Consider the following 16,500-nt stretch of genomic DNA (forward strand, 5'->3'; position numbering starts at 1 on the left):
AATGAAATTACAAAAATCAAAATTACAACAATAAAGATGCTAATATTTGATATTATATTCATTACATATAATGATGCTAATATTCATTGTAATAGTAAACTATAATATTCATCTTTCTCCTTGCTATCTTGTCAAATAATCAGATAATTTATTATTTTACAAATTGTTTTAAAATGTAATTGTCTATTTAATTAGCTATGTATATTCTGCCAAAATAAACTTCTCAAAGTTCAGATTTTGTATTCTGTTGGTAATAATGCGAGTGACACGAAAATGATAATGAAATGCTAAAATTTTATGGATTTAAACCATAAAAAAATATATTGCATAATTGATTTACTTCTATATCTGTGTTATAACAATAGATATTAATTGTATGATGCTAATATTATTATCATTATATTTTCGAAACTGAATGCAAATAGAAAATAGAAAATATGGAAACTTTGCAACATATAATAAACATTTTGAGTGTTATAATATTGTAAATAATTTTTTAGAAGAATCTTAGAAAATTATTTACAAATAAGATATAAAAATTTTATATCTAATCTTTAGCTTTATTTTTAATCAATGCTGTATCGATAACATAGTAATAAATATAAAAGTAATAAAATATTTTTTGCAAAATTTTAGATTCTAGAAAAGATGAATGAAATTTTCGAATCTTTAAAAATCTTTTTTCAAATATTTTATATTTATATATTTTAAAATAAAACTATTTATATACAAAATTTCAATCAAATTTCAATCGAATTTTAGTCAAAAAAGTTTTTGAAAATACTCTTGGTTTCTCATAAACTATTTTGATTTTGAAGCATCTAAATCTTATTTATAGTTTTTATATCAAAACTTAATTCATTATTAATAATACAATAATATCGTACAATTTTTATACTAAATCGATAATGTCGCATGTGATATCAAAATGATTTTCGAATTTTTAAATATAAAAGAGCATTTCTTATCTGTATATCATATCCTATCATATCTCTATTTATGATGTTAGATTCTATATCTGATCTATAATATTTAAGTAATTCATTTTATTACCAATAATTATATGAAGTTTCAATGTTTTCACAAAGAGATGGTGTTACTAATCAAAAACCTTTAACAAAATTCGCTTTGCTTATTGATAACATCATATGTTAAATTTGAATACTTTTAAAAAGATATATGTATTTTATGTACTATACATATATTTTTTATCATTTTTGTTTTTCTATATATATATATATATATATATATATATATCTAGAAATATATATATATATATTTTTTAATATTATTTATAATATTAAAAGTGATATAAAAATTAAGACTTCGAAATCATTAATCTATATAACATACAAATATTAACTGTTAACACTATGCTGTATATAATCTATGGATAACATTTAAAAAGAAAATTTTTTTAACACTATTTCTTATTATTTTATAAAAAATATACAAATTTATTCTTTTTTAATCTTTATTTTAATAGAAATATTTTAAAAATTTACTTTTTAATAAACTAATTAGAAATTATATAATTATAATACAAGATAATAATTTATACAATTCTAAAAATAATAAATATTAATATAGTATAGTTAGTATTTATTAAATTGATATTTTTAAAATAATTTTACAATAAATCTATATTAATAATATAGTGCATTTTAAAAAAATATTATGACATAAATACATCAATTTTAATTTTATAATTATATAATTTATTTTATTACAAAAATAATTTATTTTTAAATTTAACATAGAAAATATATAATTTCTTTAAATTAACTAATATATTTTTTATTTTATATAAGAACAGTTTCATTAAAAAATATACAGACTTATAAAAGATCGCTTACAGAACACATCTACAATAGGCATATAGTTTGTAAGTTTACGAAAGGCTTCCAGTAGATTCCGAATAAAGTAAGTATATTCTATTGACGTTACTTTTGTGTATAAAACATCGTCTAAAGTTGAGTGAATTACTACATCATTTTATTTAAAAGTAAAAGTATATAAATAAATAAATATATAAATAATTTTTTTTAGTAATCTTTATATATTTTTACAATTAAATTAATTATTATTTTTATTTTAAAAAAGTATCGAATGTTACATAATATATTTCAGCTCAGATTAATTTATTATAATTAATGTTATTAAAAATTGAATTATTTCATTTGACATAATATTAAATATTACATATAATCGAAATTGAATTAACGTGGGTAAAATATTAAATAACAAAATAAAGTTTTAAAATATAGATTTTTCATTTATTTTGCTATGGCATCGAATAATGAATCGAGTAATTTTTGTTTTATTATATTAAAATATATTTTGTTTTAAATATATTTATTAAGTATATATTTAATAAATAAATTTTATTAATCAATAGATTAATATTAATGTTTATGTGTTATAATAAAATAATATAATATTATATATTAATATAATATTAATGTTAATAATTGTAAAAATATATATTAAAGATATAAATAGAAAGAATTAATCCTTCATAATAAAAATGTTTCTAAAAAAAATAATTTTTTTGTGTAAATGATATAAATATATATAATTTACACAAAATATATATAATTTACATGTATATTATTTATCATATAAAATATTTCAGATGGCAGAAGGAAAATTACCAAAGCCTCAGCTTCGTGATCTTCATCTTTCAAGAGTTAGAAGGACTTTGGGAATAGCGGCATTACTTTGTACTTTTACTGGCATGAGTTGGAAGATTTTAGTTACTGATAGATATGAACGAAAAGCTGAAGAATTTTATAAGTAATATCAATATATGACATTTTTATTTTTTGCTTTTTTTTATAATATTTATAATATAAATATTTTATTATATTTTAGAACTTATGATCCAATGAAATCATTACAAATAATGAATGAAGCTGGACTTATGGAATCTTATAATTAAATAATTATTTTATAGATAAATATTATATATACGAATAAAATAATAGTGATATTATAAAAATTTTATTTAAAGTTATATGTATTCATAATAAAGAAATGTCATAAAAAGAAATTGGTTTTTAAACATAAAATTACACATATAATTTAAATAAATTTAAATTTTTCTGTAAAAAGTTGTATATATAGTACTTTTATTTATATAATATCTTTTTAAAATAATTTATTTTAGAAACATAAATTAAATTATTAAATATGAATATATAAATTCATATATTCATATTAAATTCATAAGAGTTATACTAAATATATCTTTAAATAATTAATTTTAAATATAAAAAAGTAACATTATATTAAAATAAAAAATTTAAGTAAGTATTTTTATTTTATTATTATGATATTAATATTGAATCTAATCATATATTATTTATTTATAGAAATAAAAACTTTATACAACATTAAAAATTATAATAGATAATTTTTTATCATTTAAATTAATATGAATTATTTTATTGTATTAAATTTATGTGAAATATAAAATCCATAAATACAATAATAAATATTATATTCTCAATAAATGATTTGGAAGGTTAGGAAACTTAAATGTAAAATGAATAGCAAGATGGCGCCTTACAAATACCCAATATGCCCCGCGCGATTGATTTGCGCATGTCAGTTGTTCGCATTGCAAATGGCGGCTCCTTGTTATTGTTCATGGCGTTTTATGACTTGTCCCTTTATATTACCGATTATGTCGAGTTTTTTCGTGATTCCTACCGCGCGCTGTGTGCAAAAAGTGAAATAAGACTTGCGCGGCATATTTTAGATTAAAATTAGTGTTCTTGTGGTGTGGCTCCGTGCATTTTGAACGCGAGAAATCCCGCACGAAGTTGGAAAGAAATGGGGTAACGTTAAAATTTTCTTGTGTTCATACGGTATGAAATCGTTCTGTGCAAAGACTGAAGTGAGGCTCGTTGGCTACCATGCTGTTCATTATTGAATTTTAACTTTGTTTTGGTAAGCATACGTAATTATCAAGTATACAAGGAAGCTGCAAAATAAAAATGTTCAGACTTTTGACGGTCTATCTTGAGCATGCTTGAGCCCACTTCACGTACACCTCCCCCGACGGACAAAATGGTGGCCCCCCGATATCTAGTGCTCTGGATGCCTTATTTTATCGAAAATCATTATGGAAATTGTCAAAATCAGCTGTTGTTTATACAGGATACTAAATTCCGATTAGCGCAACAATTTACATTTTATGTCTGATTGAAAAAAATATTCTATAACCTATTTTCTTCCACATAGAAGTTGTGCCCCTGTCTTATGGCCCAAAAGATTTTAATTGCAGTTCGTGAGTAGTAAGGTTTTGGTCCAAAATTATTTATGCTATATATATCTCTTGATTCGGTAAATATTAATAGTATAATTGATTCTAACTTTGTAATTTCTTCATTAATCGCTATAATTTGACAAAAATCATGATCAAATTATAACCTAGTAATGCTCATTGGCCTCACTTTTTGTTTATGCACTATGTTTTCGTTTTTGTTTTGTTTCGACTTGTCAATTTTACATTTTTATTTGATATTTTTGTATTATATTTGAATTTTGCTTTATTATTTTTATATATTTATTCAAAGTTGATTCAATTTGTAAGTTTTTAAATATTTATACAATTTTTTCGTAATTTATAATTTTATTATAATCATTTATAATATATATATTATGGATAAATATTATAATTAAATATAATTTATTGACATAATAAATTAAAATTATATTAAATAATTAATATTAATATAATATGTAATATTTTATATAATTAAATTATTTTTATTTTGTTATTTTATAATAGATAATTATTGTTGATATTTTAATTTAATTTTTTTTTATTCTAAAACTCTCAATAAATTTTTTTTTTATAACTATAATTTAAAATTAATATTTATGTTTAATAATTAATAATTATAAATTATTACAATAAATTATCTATATCATAATAATTTATGTATTATTTATAAATTTTTAAAAACAATATTATAAAGATAATTTATTATTTTATGAAAATATTTAATTTATTTTTTTTTATTTTTTTTTTTTTTGCACTTTCAGATTATAATTGGTAAGTTGTTTTATTAAATTATTTTTTATTTAAATAAATTTATTGTAAGTTATTTTTAGATAATTTTAAATATTTTTAGATAAATATATATTCAATAATAATATTCAATAAAATTCAAAATATTTCATAAGAAATAATAAATATGATTATAATTAAAAATTTATATAATCATTAATGAATAATTTATATTTAAAATTATAATTTATAAATTATATTAATCAATTTTTTTATTAAAAAAAAATGTTTAAATTATGTCTTACCATATATTTATATATGGTATATAAAATGATTTTATTTTATTATGTCAAAACTGATTTGTATTAAATTTTAGTTAAAATTTTTAGTTATGAAATTATTATAAATTATTACAAAATTAAATTTATAAATTTTTTAACTTATGTAATTTATCTAATGAAAATATATTATTTTGTTCTATAGAAACAATAAATATATTTGTTAGTATTGGAGTGGTTTGGAGTTGTCGGTTTTAAACCGACAGTCAAACATCTTATCACCACATATTCTAGTGGTACCCTGAGGCGTTTGAACCTCTCTGGGTAGTATGTGATTTGTGGTTGGTAAGTATAATAAATTATATAATATTATGTTAATTATACAATTATACATTGTATAATTTATATTTTATTAAATATAAATTTTTTATATATTTTTTTTTACATTTAATTAATGTTAAAATATAATATATTGTATTATATTTTTTATTGGAGAAAATTAATTATTTTTTAATTTCTGATTAGTTTTTATAATAAAGTATAAAAAAAATCTCTTTTAATTATAATAACAAACTTATGTATTTATTATATTTTAAATAAAATTTTATATATACATACAATTAGGATATTAATTTATTGTATATTATAGTCATGGCGGCTGATAGTGATGGTGATCTAATTCAAACAGTCATAACGTGTGAAGGTAATTTAGAAGATCCAGAGTTTCCACACAAATTTAAAATCATTGTTGATCATCTTAAATCTTTGCTTTGCAAAGGTAATATTTGTAGATGATAATTATAAATTTCTAATTAATAATACTTAGCTAATATTAAACGCTTAACATTATTATATTTGATATTTTATGATTTATAGATAATGGGGATGGTTTAAGAGTAAATAAGGTAGAGCCATGGAATTCTGTCAGAGTCACATTTTCAATACCCAGAGAAGCTGCACTACGTCTTCGAGAATTAGCAGCCCAGGGTTCTCCAACACTTACACAACTTGGAATTCTTTCAGTACAAGTTGAGGGAGATCAGGTAATATATTAATAAATAATGTTTGATATTTTATTAATGAATGAATTACAATAATAATAATATTAAGATAAAAGAAAATTAAAACAATAGATAAAGTACATTTTATGAATTATGATAGGTAATATCATTGAGGATAGCTAATCGCTTTAGTGGAGAGGCACAGGAAATTGTATTACGTTCAGGATCTTCACAAGACAATAGTGCCAAATCTCAAAATGAATCCACTAGCAATACATCTAATATGGATAGTGAACCTCCAACAGCTTTACCTGGTCCAAGTAATACAACTAGTATTTCTTCAGCATTACGTAATGTGGCTCAAATAATTGCAGCTGGTATGTTTTATATATTTTATAAAATTGTTTTGTAAAATATTTTTGGTTTTATATAATATATAAAACTTTTTTCACATATTGTATTTTTTTTAGGTACATCATCAGAAAAAGTACCACAATTTCGTTCTCCAAATGTAGTTGCACCCACAGACTGTGATCCTATTCCACCTTTTCTTGCAAAATCTGTACAGTCCGCATCAGGCAGTAATAATGTTGGTGCCTCTGGAAATCAAACTGTAACTAATCCCAGTGCTTCGCCTAGGAATAATTATAATGGTCCATTCCCATTTGCCAGTATGACACATGCTGCCCAAGCAATTCATAATCGTGAATCACAAGCAACCACAATTAAAAATACAATGCAATTTAAACATCATGTTCAGCCACCTCCGCCTTATCCTGCTCAAGAGAATTTGGCGACAGTAACAACATTAACAGCTGGTCATACTACTACTCAATCAGTTGTATCAGTTGGTCAGTTAACAAATCAGTACAAGTCTTCAATTACCACTACATCTAGTCTGTCACCAAACAATAACAATCTGGCAGGGAATTCAAATGGTAATGGAAATCAAGTTGCTTTGTCCAGTCCACTTCTTGTTAATCTTTTACAAAATGATGCTAACACGCATCCAAATAATGTGATACCTGGTCAGAAAATGTTACCACCAGCAGTCATTGATAATTCTGGACTTACAAGTCGTATGAGACCCACTAAAAAACCAACAGTTAGAAGAAAAGATTTAACTTCACCTAATGAATCACCACCGAATTTAGATTCTCTTAGAACAGAGGATCTTATAGGAGGAACAACAGTAGTTTCTGACTTATCTCAATCTTCTACATCTGCATTTGCAACTGTTAATGCTAATCAATCTTCAACTATTTCTCAACAACATCCAGTTAATGTAATTAGTGGCGTTGCACAAAATATAGCCCAGCAAGCAGTACATCAAGCTTCTGTTAGTGGACAAATACAACAACCTGCATCATCATTACATGCTCAAGTACAAATACAGCAAAAGTTTCCCATCAGACAAGAATTGGCTTACAGGCCATCGCAAGTACAATTACAAAGTCAACTTCCAATTAGACATCCAGTAAATGGACAGCAAATTCGAACACCTTTACAACAACGGCAATTACTTCTTCAACAGCAACAGCAACATCAAGTTCATTTAACACAACAACAACAACAACAATTGAATCAACAAAATATAAATTCTCCCCATTTACTTACACAACAGATTTCAACTCAACAACAATCTTTGGTACAATCGCAAAATGTAAATACATCGTTACAGCCTACATCTGTTTCCAGTCAACCACTTTTGCAACAACAACAATTAATGCAACATTCGTCAGTAGGCATAAATGTTCCACAACAACGGCTAAGTTACTTAAATAATCAACGTCAACAAACTCCACCTCCTTATTCACGACAACAAGTTCCACCACAGTCCCATTTAGGACAACAAAATCAAGTATTGAATGTGCAACAACAATTACATCATAATCAACTTAAAAATGTTAATGTTAATACTAATGCCACAACTGATTTTCGTTATGGACAAAGTCAAAATATTTTAAGCAGAAATTATCAAACTACAACTAGTACTGCTAATGGGACCACGTGGAACGCACAAAATAATTCTATTCCACAAGGTGCTCAAGTTAATACTATTCGTCTGCCAACTACGAATCAGGTTTCAGGTGCCTTTTCTCAGTGTGGATCTCATACTAATCATATTTCTAATAGTAATATTGTTTCGCCTGCTACTAAGGTTGAAACTTCTGAATCTCCTAATCCTAAAGAAGAGACACCTGAACCAGAATATACATCAACTGGTAAAATACGACAGTTTCTTATTAACCCTTTAACTGGACATTTGGAACCAATGCCTAGTGAGAGCTCGGATTCAGAACCAGAAAGTGCAGTAGATAATCAAGATGATTTCTTTTCCTTTCCATCGCCATCAAATGATCGATCAAATTCCATATTTTCCGACGACGATGCAGACAGTAATTTCTCAAGAAGAAATGATACAACAACAAATACAGATCAGTCAGATTCCGAAACCACAGTGAAATCTACTGCCAGTGAAGGAAGTTTGAAGCATAGCAGAATAAAATCTAACAGAGAGACCGCACAAAGTCCGATGCCTGGAGAGAAAATCAAATTAAGACTAAAGTTAGAAAAATCTGAACCTGTTACACCAGCTTATAAAGTTGATGTTTCGTTCGTAAACACACCACCGATTAGAAAAGCTGATAAATCAGTAAATAAAATGTTTACTGGTATTCCCAACTCAGGAACTGGTGATGAACCAAGAGTGCCTCCCTTACACATTTCTTTAAGAGGACGTAATGCTTCTGTAGTACAAATCAGAAAAAAGGAAAAGAAATCCCTAAAAGATGGTGAGTCTGACCCTACTAATATAAAAAGGAGAGGGAAATTAAAAAAAATGAAAGAATGTATAGATGGGAACAAATTGTTGCAAAAAAAGTCATCTTTAAGCATGATTATAGGTACTTCATCCGCATCTAAATTACCTTTATCTAATAACACGATGATCAACAGTACCAATTCTATTAGCAAAGTTAATAATATACTTCAAACAGTTGTATCAAAACCTAATGCCTTAAAACAAGAATTATCTATGGATGTTGTACGTGTACAAACTGGTGTTACAAAACCAAGTTCAAGTAAAAGTAGCGATGTCGATGACATACCATTAAACAGTCGAATACCATCCCCTTCAAAACATAAATCCACTATTTTGAATCAACCTTTAAATACACAACAGTCTTTAACAAAAAATCAAGTTGAACTAGATGTTCAAAATCATGTACAGGAGCATAAAATAGGAGGAGGTAAGATATTCTCCAAATTAAGAATCAAAAATATTTTTTTAATTCTTAATATTATTATTTCATTATTTTTTATATTATATTATTTATAATGTATTAAATTAGAATATTCTACATTCATAATATTATTATGAATTATTATTTTGTAAATTTTTAATAATTTTCTTATCTTATTTATTATTCTTTTATTTTTGCAGGAAAAACTAAAAGAAGAGATTCTAAAAAGAAATCAGAATCAGGAGACGGTTTACATCGTGAACAAAATTTATTGTCTGGTGGTAGAATTTTAGATAATCAAGCAAAATGGAGAAAACTTAATTATAAAGGTGATTCAAGTCAATCTGTAAGAAAAGTTGATACACTTTTGACTGGCAATGATTTCAATACTGTCAAAAAAGTAGGAGAAATCAGAAGAACGAGCGATAGTGAAATTACTCGATCAATTGAAAAGAATACCTTAAATGCTGTTGCTTCAAGATTAACTGAAGTAAATGGTGTAAAAAAAGATTTAATTAGTCAAGAAAAAAGGAGAAGATTAAGTTTAATGGATGAGAAAGATCTGCACTTAGGAGGTAAATATAAAGTTGTAATTTTACTTCATATATTGTATTAATATATTGTATTAATATTTTATTATTATTACTATTTATAAATACTTTTACATTTATATATATTAAATTTTGACATACATAAATTATAAATATTACATAGTTATATTTTATATATATATTATAAATATTACATAGTTAATATTCCATTAATTGTTTTTCAAAATATATTTCAGAATCTCAAGATGCAGAAACCACACATTTTAATAATCAGAAGACCATTTCTGAATGTTCTTCAGCCAGTACAGTTCCAAATACGAATACAAATACAAATACAAATACAAATATAAAATCTGCTAGTAATTCATCATTTGAGAATGAAACTTCTGGATTAGTACCACCAATTATATCTACACAAAATGATTCAAATCCATCTACTAATATTGAAAATAAAGTATCTACACATGTTGAAACTTCTATGAAAAATACACAATCAACTGTAAATAGAATTATTTCTGGAAAAATTAAAACAGAAACAGATAATTGCAAAACAAATTGTAATATTATAACAAAAAGTCAAACTATTAATCAGAAATTAAAACATATGGTTTCAAAAAATGATGCAAATACTATCATTAACAGACATAATAAAATAGAACATATTGGTCATAAAAAAGTAATTCAGAATCATGTAAAACAACCTGACCGATCCACAGAAAACAAAGTGGATAATACACAAAGAATTAGTTTATTAAAAACACAATGTTCAACAATAGGAAACTCAATGGACCAAGTTCCCAGATCCCAAAATGTTGATGTACCTACCAGCAAGCCAACTTTACCAATTGGAGAAATTAATGTAACAGAAGCAAAAGTTAAACAAAAATTACTTGAAACTACAGTTCCAATTGCAATTGGTGTGGATGCAAGTGTAGAAAGAGTCAGCAGTGGAGGAGGTGGTGAAGATTCAGGTATTGAGTCAATGGATGCTCTATCAGAGAAATCACCAAATCAAGGGGAATCTCCTTTGCATAGGCCAGTGACTGAATCAGTAACACAAAGCAGTGCAAAGACTGCTATTCAAGGGGAATCTACCCTACCAATCACCAATAAGAACGTGCCTTCCTCAACTAGTAGTAGTGATATGTGTTCAAATTCCCATTCGGAACTTCTAAAATCCAGTGGCCCGCAAAGGTTAAGTCCTGTGTCCGTAGCAAGTTATCTTGAAAATCATTTAAATCGTAATATATCAAATTCCAGTGAACATGACACAAAAAATATATCTAGTGAAAATTCAACTTCAACAATACAGAGAACTGGTGGTCATAGTGACTTGATTCCTAGTTTAGAAGTGACTGATAAAAGTGTATCCAGCCCTCTAGTGTCAGGATCTGTGACTATTGTGACTACTTCTATATCCAGTACTGTGGATAGTGATAACTTATTGCAATGCGCACAGCAACAAACAAATGACTTTTCTGAAAAAGACAATTGTAGCATTAAATTAGAAGCTTCTATCAATCAGCATGAGCAGGGTAAGACAAATATGAAACATGAAGTGTCAAGAACCCCAGAAAGTGCATCTGAAGACAATGTAAAAACAGTCATAGATGGTAATAGTGCAATTAGATTAAATGATGAACCTCATGGACAAAATAATAATGGTGTGCCTGTAATACAAAATCATGTTGCTTATAATAAGATAAAGACAGAAAAACTTGATACTACACTTACAAATGAGGCTAAGGTGGTAGACAACTCATGTTCTAGTAGTTCAAGTTTTAGTTCTGAAATCAAAGTAGAATCTAATATTAATGAAAAAGTTGATGATACAAGGCAAAATGATCGATCAGATAATACAAAAAACTCTTTAAGTGCAACATCTGTTAAGTTAGAACAATGTTCCGATCAAAACCAAAAATCTAATGTACAAAGTCATCAACAAATATCTGTTAGGGAGTCTTCTATGAATCTTCAAAAAGTTGCAGATGATTTGGTTAAGAAAATCGTAAATGATGCAAGTGATATAAACATAGGTATTCAATCACCTCTTGGTGAAGATCCTCAACCAATTAGAATTACTCCACCATTATATACATACTCTAATCCAGTAGTTTTACAAAGAGATGAGACTCCAAGCCCAGCAGCACAAAATCCAGAAGTGGATTCGAGTGATGTTGAACATGTCAAAAGAAAACGTAGGAGAAAACAAGAATTAGAAGGACGACAAGATGTTATATGTATAGAAGACAATGATGAAACACAATTTGTAGAAAGATTGAATTCTAATAATACAGATGATTATGTTAAAAGACCACCAAAATCATTGTTAGAACAGCTTCTAATAGAAATACCGAATGATACTAATGAGAAAAGATCTTTAAGAACAAGATCCCAGAAATTAAATAGTCCTGATATCATAAAGACTCCAAAAGGTAGTCCTCATGGTCCTAATAAATTAGAAGAGAGACGCAGCATATCACCTTATGCTAAAGCAAGTCCTAAATTAGGAGTATCTAAATTATCTCCTAATACGACAATAAAAGTGGGGAAAAGAAAACGTCAGGAAAGTGAAAGTTCTGTGGCATCTAGCACTGCTGATGATCCACAACCACGACCAGGAAAACGAAAATGTTCAGAAAATGCTGCAGAACTTATAAAAGCTTGTATGGGTGTTGATGAAGCTGCTTTAAAGAAACAAGTACCTGTCAAAGAAGAACAGCCAAAAAAGGGATTTAATATACTGGCTAAGACTAAAAAAGGTGTTTATCTTATATTATTTTCATTATTTAATAATATTAATTTAGTAATATTATTTTCTGTTATAATATATTTGCTATATTATTTGATATATATTATACAAAATATCTCATGTAACTTTATTACCTACAACATCACTATTGTTAGAATTATGAAAACATTTTTCCTACAAAAGACATTGTTTTGTGGGGATTATCATGTGATGCAAAGATTTTCATTTTAGGTGGTCAAGAACATACTAAGAACATATTAAGGTCATCTCCATCTTTTTAAATGGATGTTTATCTTTTTTTATCAGTACCTGATATCAATTTTTAAAGTGAGTTCAATGACCTATTCTACAAAGTTTCAAGATATTTCTCTCATTTCTTGGGAAGGTGTTCAAAATGGACACAGTTGAAAATCATTCAGCCATTTTGATGTATGTAAATCTGGTCATTAAACGGGCAGTAACCAGGCCTAAGTAAATATTTAATGTTTTATAGAACATAAAAAATAAATGTTTAGTAGTATATTATAAAATGAATAAATTTTCAGTAGTTATTATAATTTTAAAAAAAAGATAAATAAGACAAAAAAGTATACAGTTTTTAGGACGACTACAAGACAAGATAAAGAACGAGAATTATTAATGCAAACTGACACATAATTGTCAAATAAATTATATGAATTTTTAATGGTTACTTTTAGTAACCTTAATGCACCTTTTAGATCGTTGAACTCGTTATAACAGGTGCTACAACATAGAAATAAAAATGATCTTAATATATTTAAGATACCTCCACCTAAAATAAAACAGTTTTCGCCATTTAATATTTCCTACAAAACATTGTTTAAGATTTTGAAAACTAAATTAATATTTCAGGTGATAAAATTACATGGATATAAATATTTAAAAAAATTTCATTAGATATATATATTTGCTTATTTATATTATTCCATGAAATAATAAGGACTGCCAAAAACAGGTTAATAAAAGAGCTAATAATAATTGATCATTCTAAATATTGTTGTACTGAATTACTGAAATTATTTTGATTATACATACATATTTTTGTATATATTCTTATATGAATATATATTTATATCTATCTATATAGTTTATTAATTTCATTCGCATAAACATTAAATGATTATTTCTCAATCTCAGTCATTAATTTATGACTAATTAATTTTACATTGTTTAAATATTATTTTGAAATTGAACCTGGATATTTTGATACAAACATTTTTGTATTTTTAGGTCCCATTGTGGTAGAAGTAGATTCGTCTGATGATGAGCCATTGATTGAATCTGTAGGAAAAGCAAGAATGCGATTATCAGACGAAACATCCGCTGCATCTCCAAAATCTAAAGATCAAAAGTAAGCAACATCGGTTCAGCATTCTTTTAGCAGCAGCATATCTGAATTTGTCAGAGATTTGAGAGCCCCGCTACGTAAATAAATTTTTGTTATTCTAGAACAAATACAAGCACAACTGTTTCTGGCAGTCAAATTAATTCCAGTAATATATCAAATTTCAATGCCAGTAATAGAGTGCAAAGAGAGAGCCGTTTGTTAACTACTAAACAACCGAATACAACCGCGATAGTTACCGCCGGAAAGGAAAGGCTACGTGGTACTTCCATATCCAATAATGAATCCTTAGGAGAAGTTACAACAAGAAGATCTGTTCGACAGAACACAGCTTCGCCATTGGCAACACCAGCAAGCAATACAAGAGGTGCGTCTAGATCTACAGAAGATATTACTAGACGAAAAACTCGAAGTGGTGCTGGTATGTAAAATTTGTATATATTATAATACAACTTATAAATAAAAAATAAATATTTGATAAATAAATACTATATATAGGTGATAATACATTTATGAAACATTAAATGAGATAATATCATGAAAATGGATATTTATCATTCTATTTATCTTACTTCATCTAATATAAATTTCAATTGCCTATAACTTAATAAATAAATCTCAATCGACATTTTCATATACTAACTTTAATCTTTATTTTGGTTTCTAAAATCAATCTTTCAAAGTCCATAATTATTACACCTTATATATAGATTTACACTCACATTTATATATATATATATATATATCATTTATGTTAAGTATTTAATGCATTATTACTTACATTATTATTATTATCTTTTATGTATATAAATTATACATTTCACATACCATTTTAATTAAAGACACCTCGTACAGCGGGAACATTGTTTTAGTAACAGCTGAAGCAACGGAGCAAGCAAAACGGAGGCGAATATCCCGAGAAAACAAATGACCTTCGGGAAGTGACCTTGACAGTGATTAGCTACCGTCGCTCGTCAAGGCCTATCCGACTAATTGTGTATCTATTACAAATGGTTATGTGATCGCCGTGTGGCTGGACCCCACCTGGTGAAACTGCATGCGTCAATACCGCACAATGCTGCTGTGTGTATATATATATATATATGTATGTGTATGTGTGTATATATATACATATATATATATATATCAGGAGTATCGTATTTGTGGAGTGCTAGATGGTATTTAAATTTTTTGTTGCAATAGAATATATGCTGAGTTTCATTAAAATAAATTTTATATTTCATAATATTATGCAAATATTTGAAATAAATTTGTAGGCATTAGGATACTATTGTTACGTTTTTAAATGTTTAAATTGCTCATAAAAATCATAAAATGCATCATAAAAATAAAAAATAAAAAATATTTTATTATTTTTTGTTACCGTCTAAGCGTTCTCGATTACACTTTACTCCTAAACAGCAAAGTTTAGTTACTCAGAATAATCTGCTCAATGCATTATATCTTAAGTAACTGAACTGATCCAAAACTGCCGACTTAATGTGCAACTTTCTTTTGCCAAGCTTGTATAATTCTGTATTTAATTAATAGAAAAAATTTTTATTTAATAATTTTGTAAAATATTATGTTATATCCTCAATATAAACAAAATTTTATTAATTGAGTATCTAATGTTATTTTATTAATAAATAGATTATTCATCGAAATTAAGAACAATAAAAAATAATGAAAAATAACTAAATTAATACTTTTTACATTTTTACATAATTTTTTTTCTTTTTTTGAAATATCATTAGATATTACATATATAGATTAATAATGGTAAAAGAAAGTCGAAATTTTTAATGCATTAAAATGAAATCTGACTGTACTGCCATAAATAATGTACATTTCTCAAGGACAAATTTCATTGATTGGTGGGGCTTGAGTCGCTGCTCTCTGACAATTTTGCTGATAGACTTTGTTTAAAAATATTTGATTCACATTTTATATTAATTTTGATTTGTTCACTATATAAATTTTTTTATTATACAAATAGTTATATACAAAATTTGTTACTATAGTATAATGAATTCTTTACTATCAATAAATTTTGGTAACATTTTATAATTTAGAATATTTATTTAAATTTATATCATAAAAAGATTTCTAAAATATAAAATTCTATATTCATATAGAATAATGTATTCAATCAAAATAATCTTTATTGTGAAAGATCATTATTATAACAAGTATTTATATTATATTAAAAATTATATTAAAAAATCCTATTTTTTGTCATTTCAATGAACACAAGTCTTTCAGCAAAAAGTTTGTCTTGAGTCAC

The 16,500-nt window shown here is 25.9% G+C and overlaps 2 protein-coding genes across 12 annotated transcripts; both read left to right on the forward strand.

Annotated features, from left to right (window-relative positions):
* The first annotated feature begins 1,815 nt into the window (after positions 1-1,815).
* On the forward strand, positions 1,816-2,995 carry Cox6c (cytochrome c oxidase subunit VIc). Of its 6 annotated transcripts, none has more exons than XM_006557482.3 (3): positions 1,816-1,923; positions 2,636-2,796; positions 2,875-2,995. In XM_006557482.3, the coding sequence occupies exons 2-3, from the start codon at positions 2,636-2,638 to the stop codon at positions 2,939-2,941; spliced, it is 228 nt and encodes a 75-aa protein (XP_006557545.1). In that variant the 5' UTR covers positions 1,816-1,923; the 3' UTR covers positions 2,942-2,995. The 6 variants fall into 6 exon arrangements, with proteins under 6 accessions (XP_006557545.1, XP_006557543.1, XP_006557542.1 ...); XM_006557480.3 differs by having other exon boundaries at positions 1,880-2,011; XM_006557479.3 differs by having other exon boundaries at positions 1,883-2,005.
* Positions 2,996-3,603: 608 nt separating this feature from the next.
* On the forward strand, positions 3,604-15,781 carry LOC725706 (putative mediator of RNA polymerase II transcription subunit 26). 6 transcript variants are annotated; one of them, XM_016912758.2, is made up of 11 exons: positions 3,604-3,954; positions 5,504-5,643; positions 5,948-6,076; positions 6,175-6,341; positions 6,460-6,676; positions 6,770-9,550; positions 9,745-10,119; positions 10,332-12,857; positions 14,099-14,219; positions 14,318-14,634; positions 15,056-15,781. In XM_016912758.2, exons 3-11 carry the CDS (start codon positions 5,950-5,952, stop codon positions 15,142-15,144), a joined length of 6,720 nt encoding a protein of 2,239 aa, XP_016768247.1. In that variant the 5' UTR covers positions 3,604-3,954; positions 5,504-5,643; positions 5,948-5,949; the 3' UTR covers positions 15,145-15,781. The 6 variants fall into 6 exon arrangements, with proteins under 6 accessions (XP_016768247.1, XP_016768251.1, XP_016768249.1 ...); XM_016912762.2 differs by having other exon boundaries at positions 15,069-15,781; XM_016912760.2 differs by having other exon boundaries at positions 15,086-15,781.
* Positions 15,782-16,500: the final 719 nt, after the last annotated feature.

The sequence above is a fragment of the Apis mellifera genome, linkage group LG6 (assembly GCF_003254395.2).
Source record: "Apis mellifera strain DH4 linkage group LG6, Amel_HAv3.1, whole genome shotgun sequence".
Lineage (NCBI taxonomy): Eukaryota > Metazoa > Arthropoda > Insecta > Hymenoptera > Apidae > Apis > Apis mellifera.

Excerpts from the sequence above, each read along its gene's own strand:
- Cox6c (XM_016912478.2), top strand. Across the intron at positions 2,797-2,874 it reads AAAGCTGAAGAATTTTATAA|AACTTATGATCCAATGAAAT; the intron begins GTAATATCAATA and ends ATTATATTTTAG.
- LOC725706 (XM_016912758.2), top strand. The coding sequence starts at position 5,950 with ATGGCGGCTGATAGTGATGGTGATCTAATTCAAACAGTCATAACGTGT. Across the intron at positions 6,077-6,174 it reads TAAATCTTTGCTTTGCAAAG|ATAATGGGGATGGTTTAAGA; the intron begins GTAATATTTGTA and ends TATGATTTATAG. Across the intron at positions 6,677-6,769 it reads GGCTCAAATAATTGCAGCTG|GTACATCATCAGAAAAAGTA; the intron begins GTATGTTTTATA and ends TATTTTTTTTAG.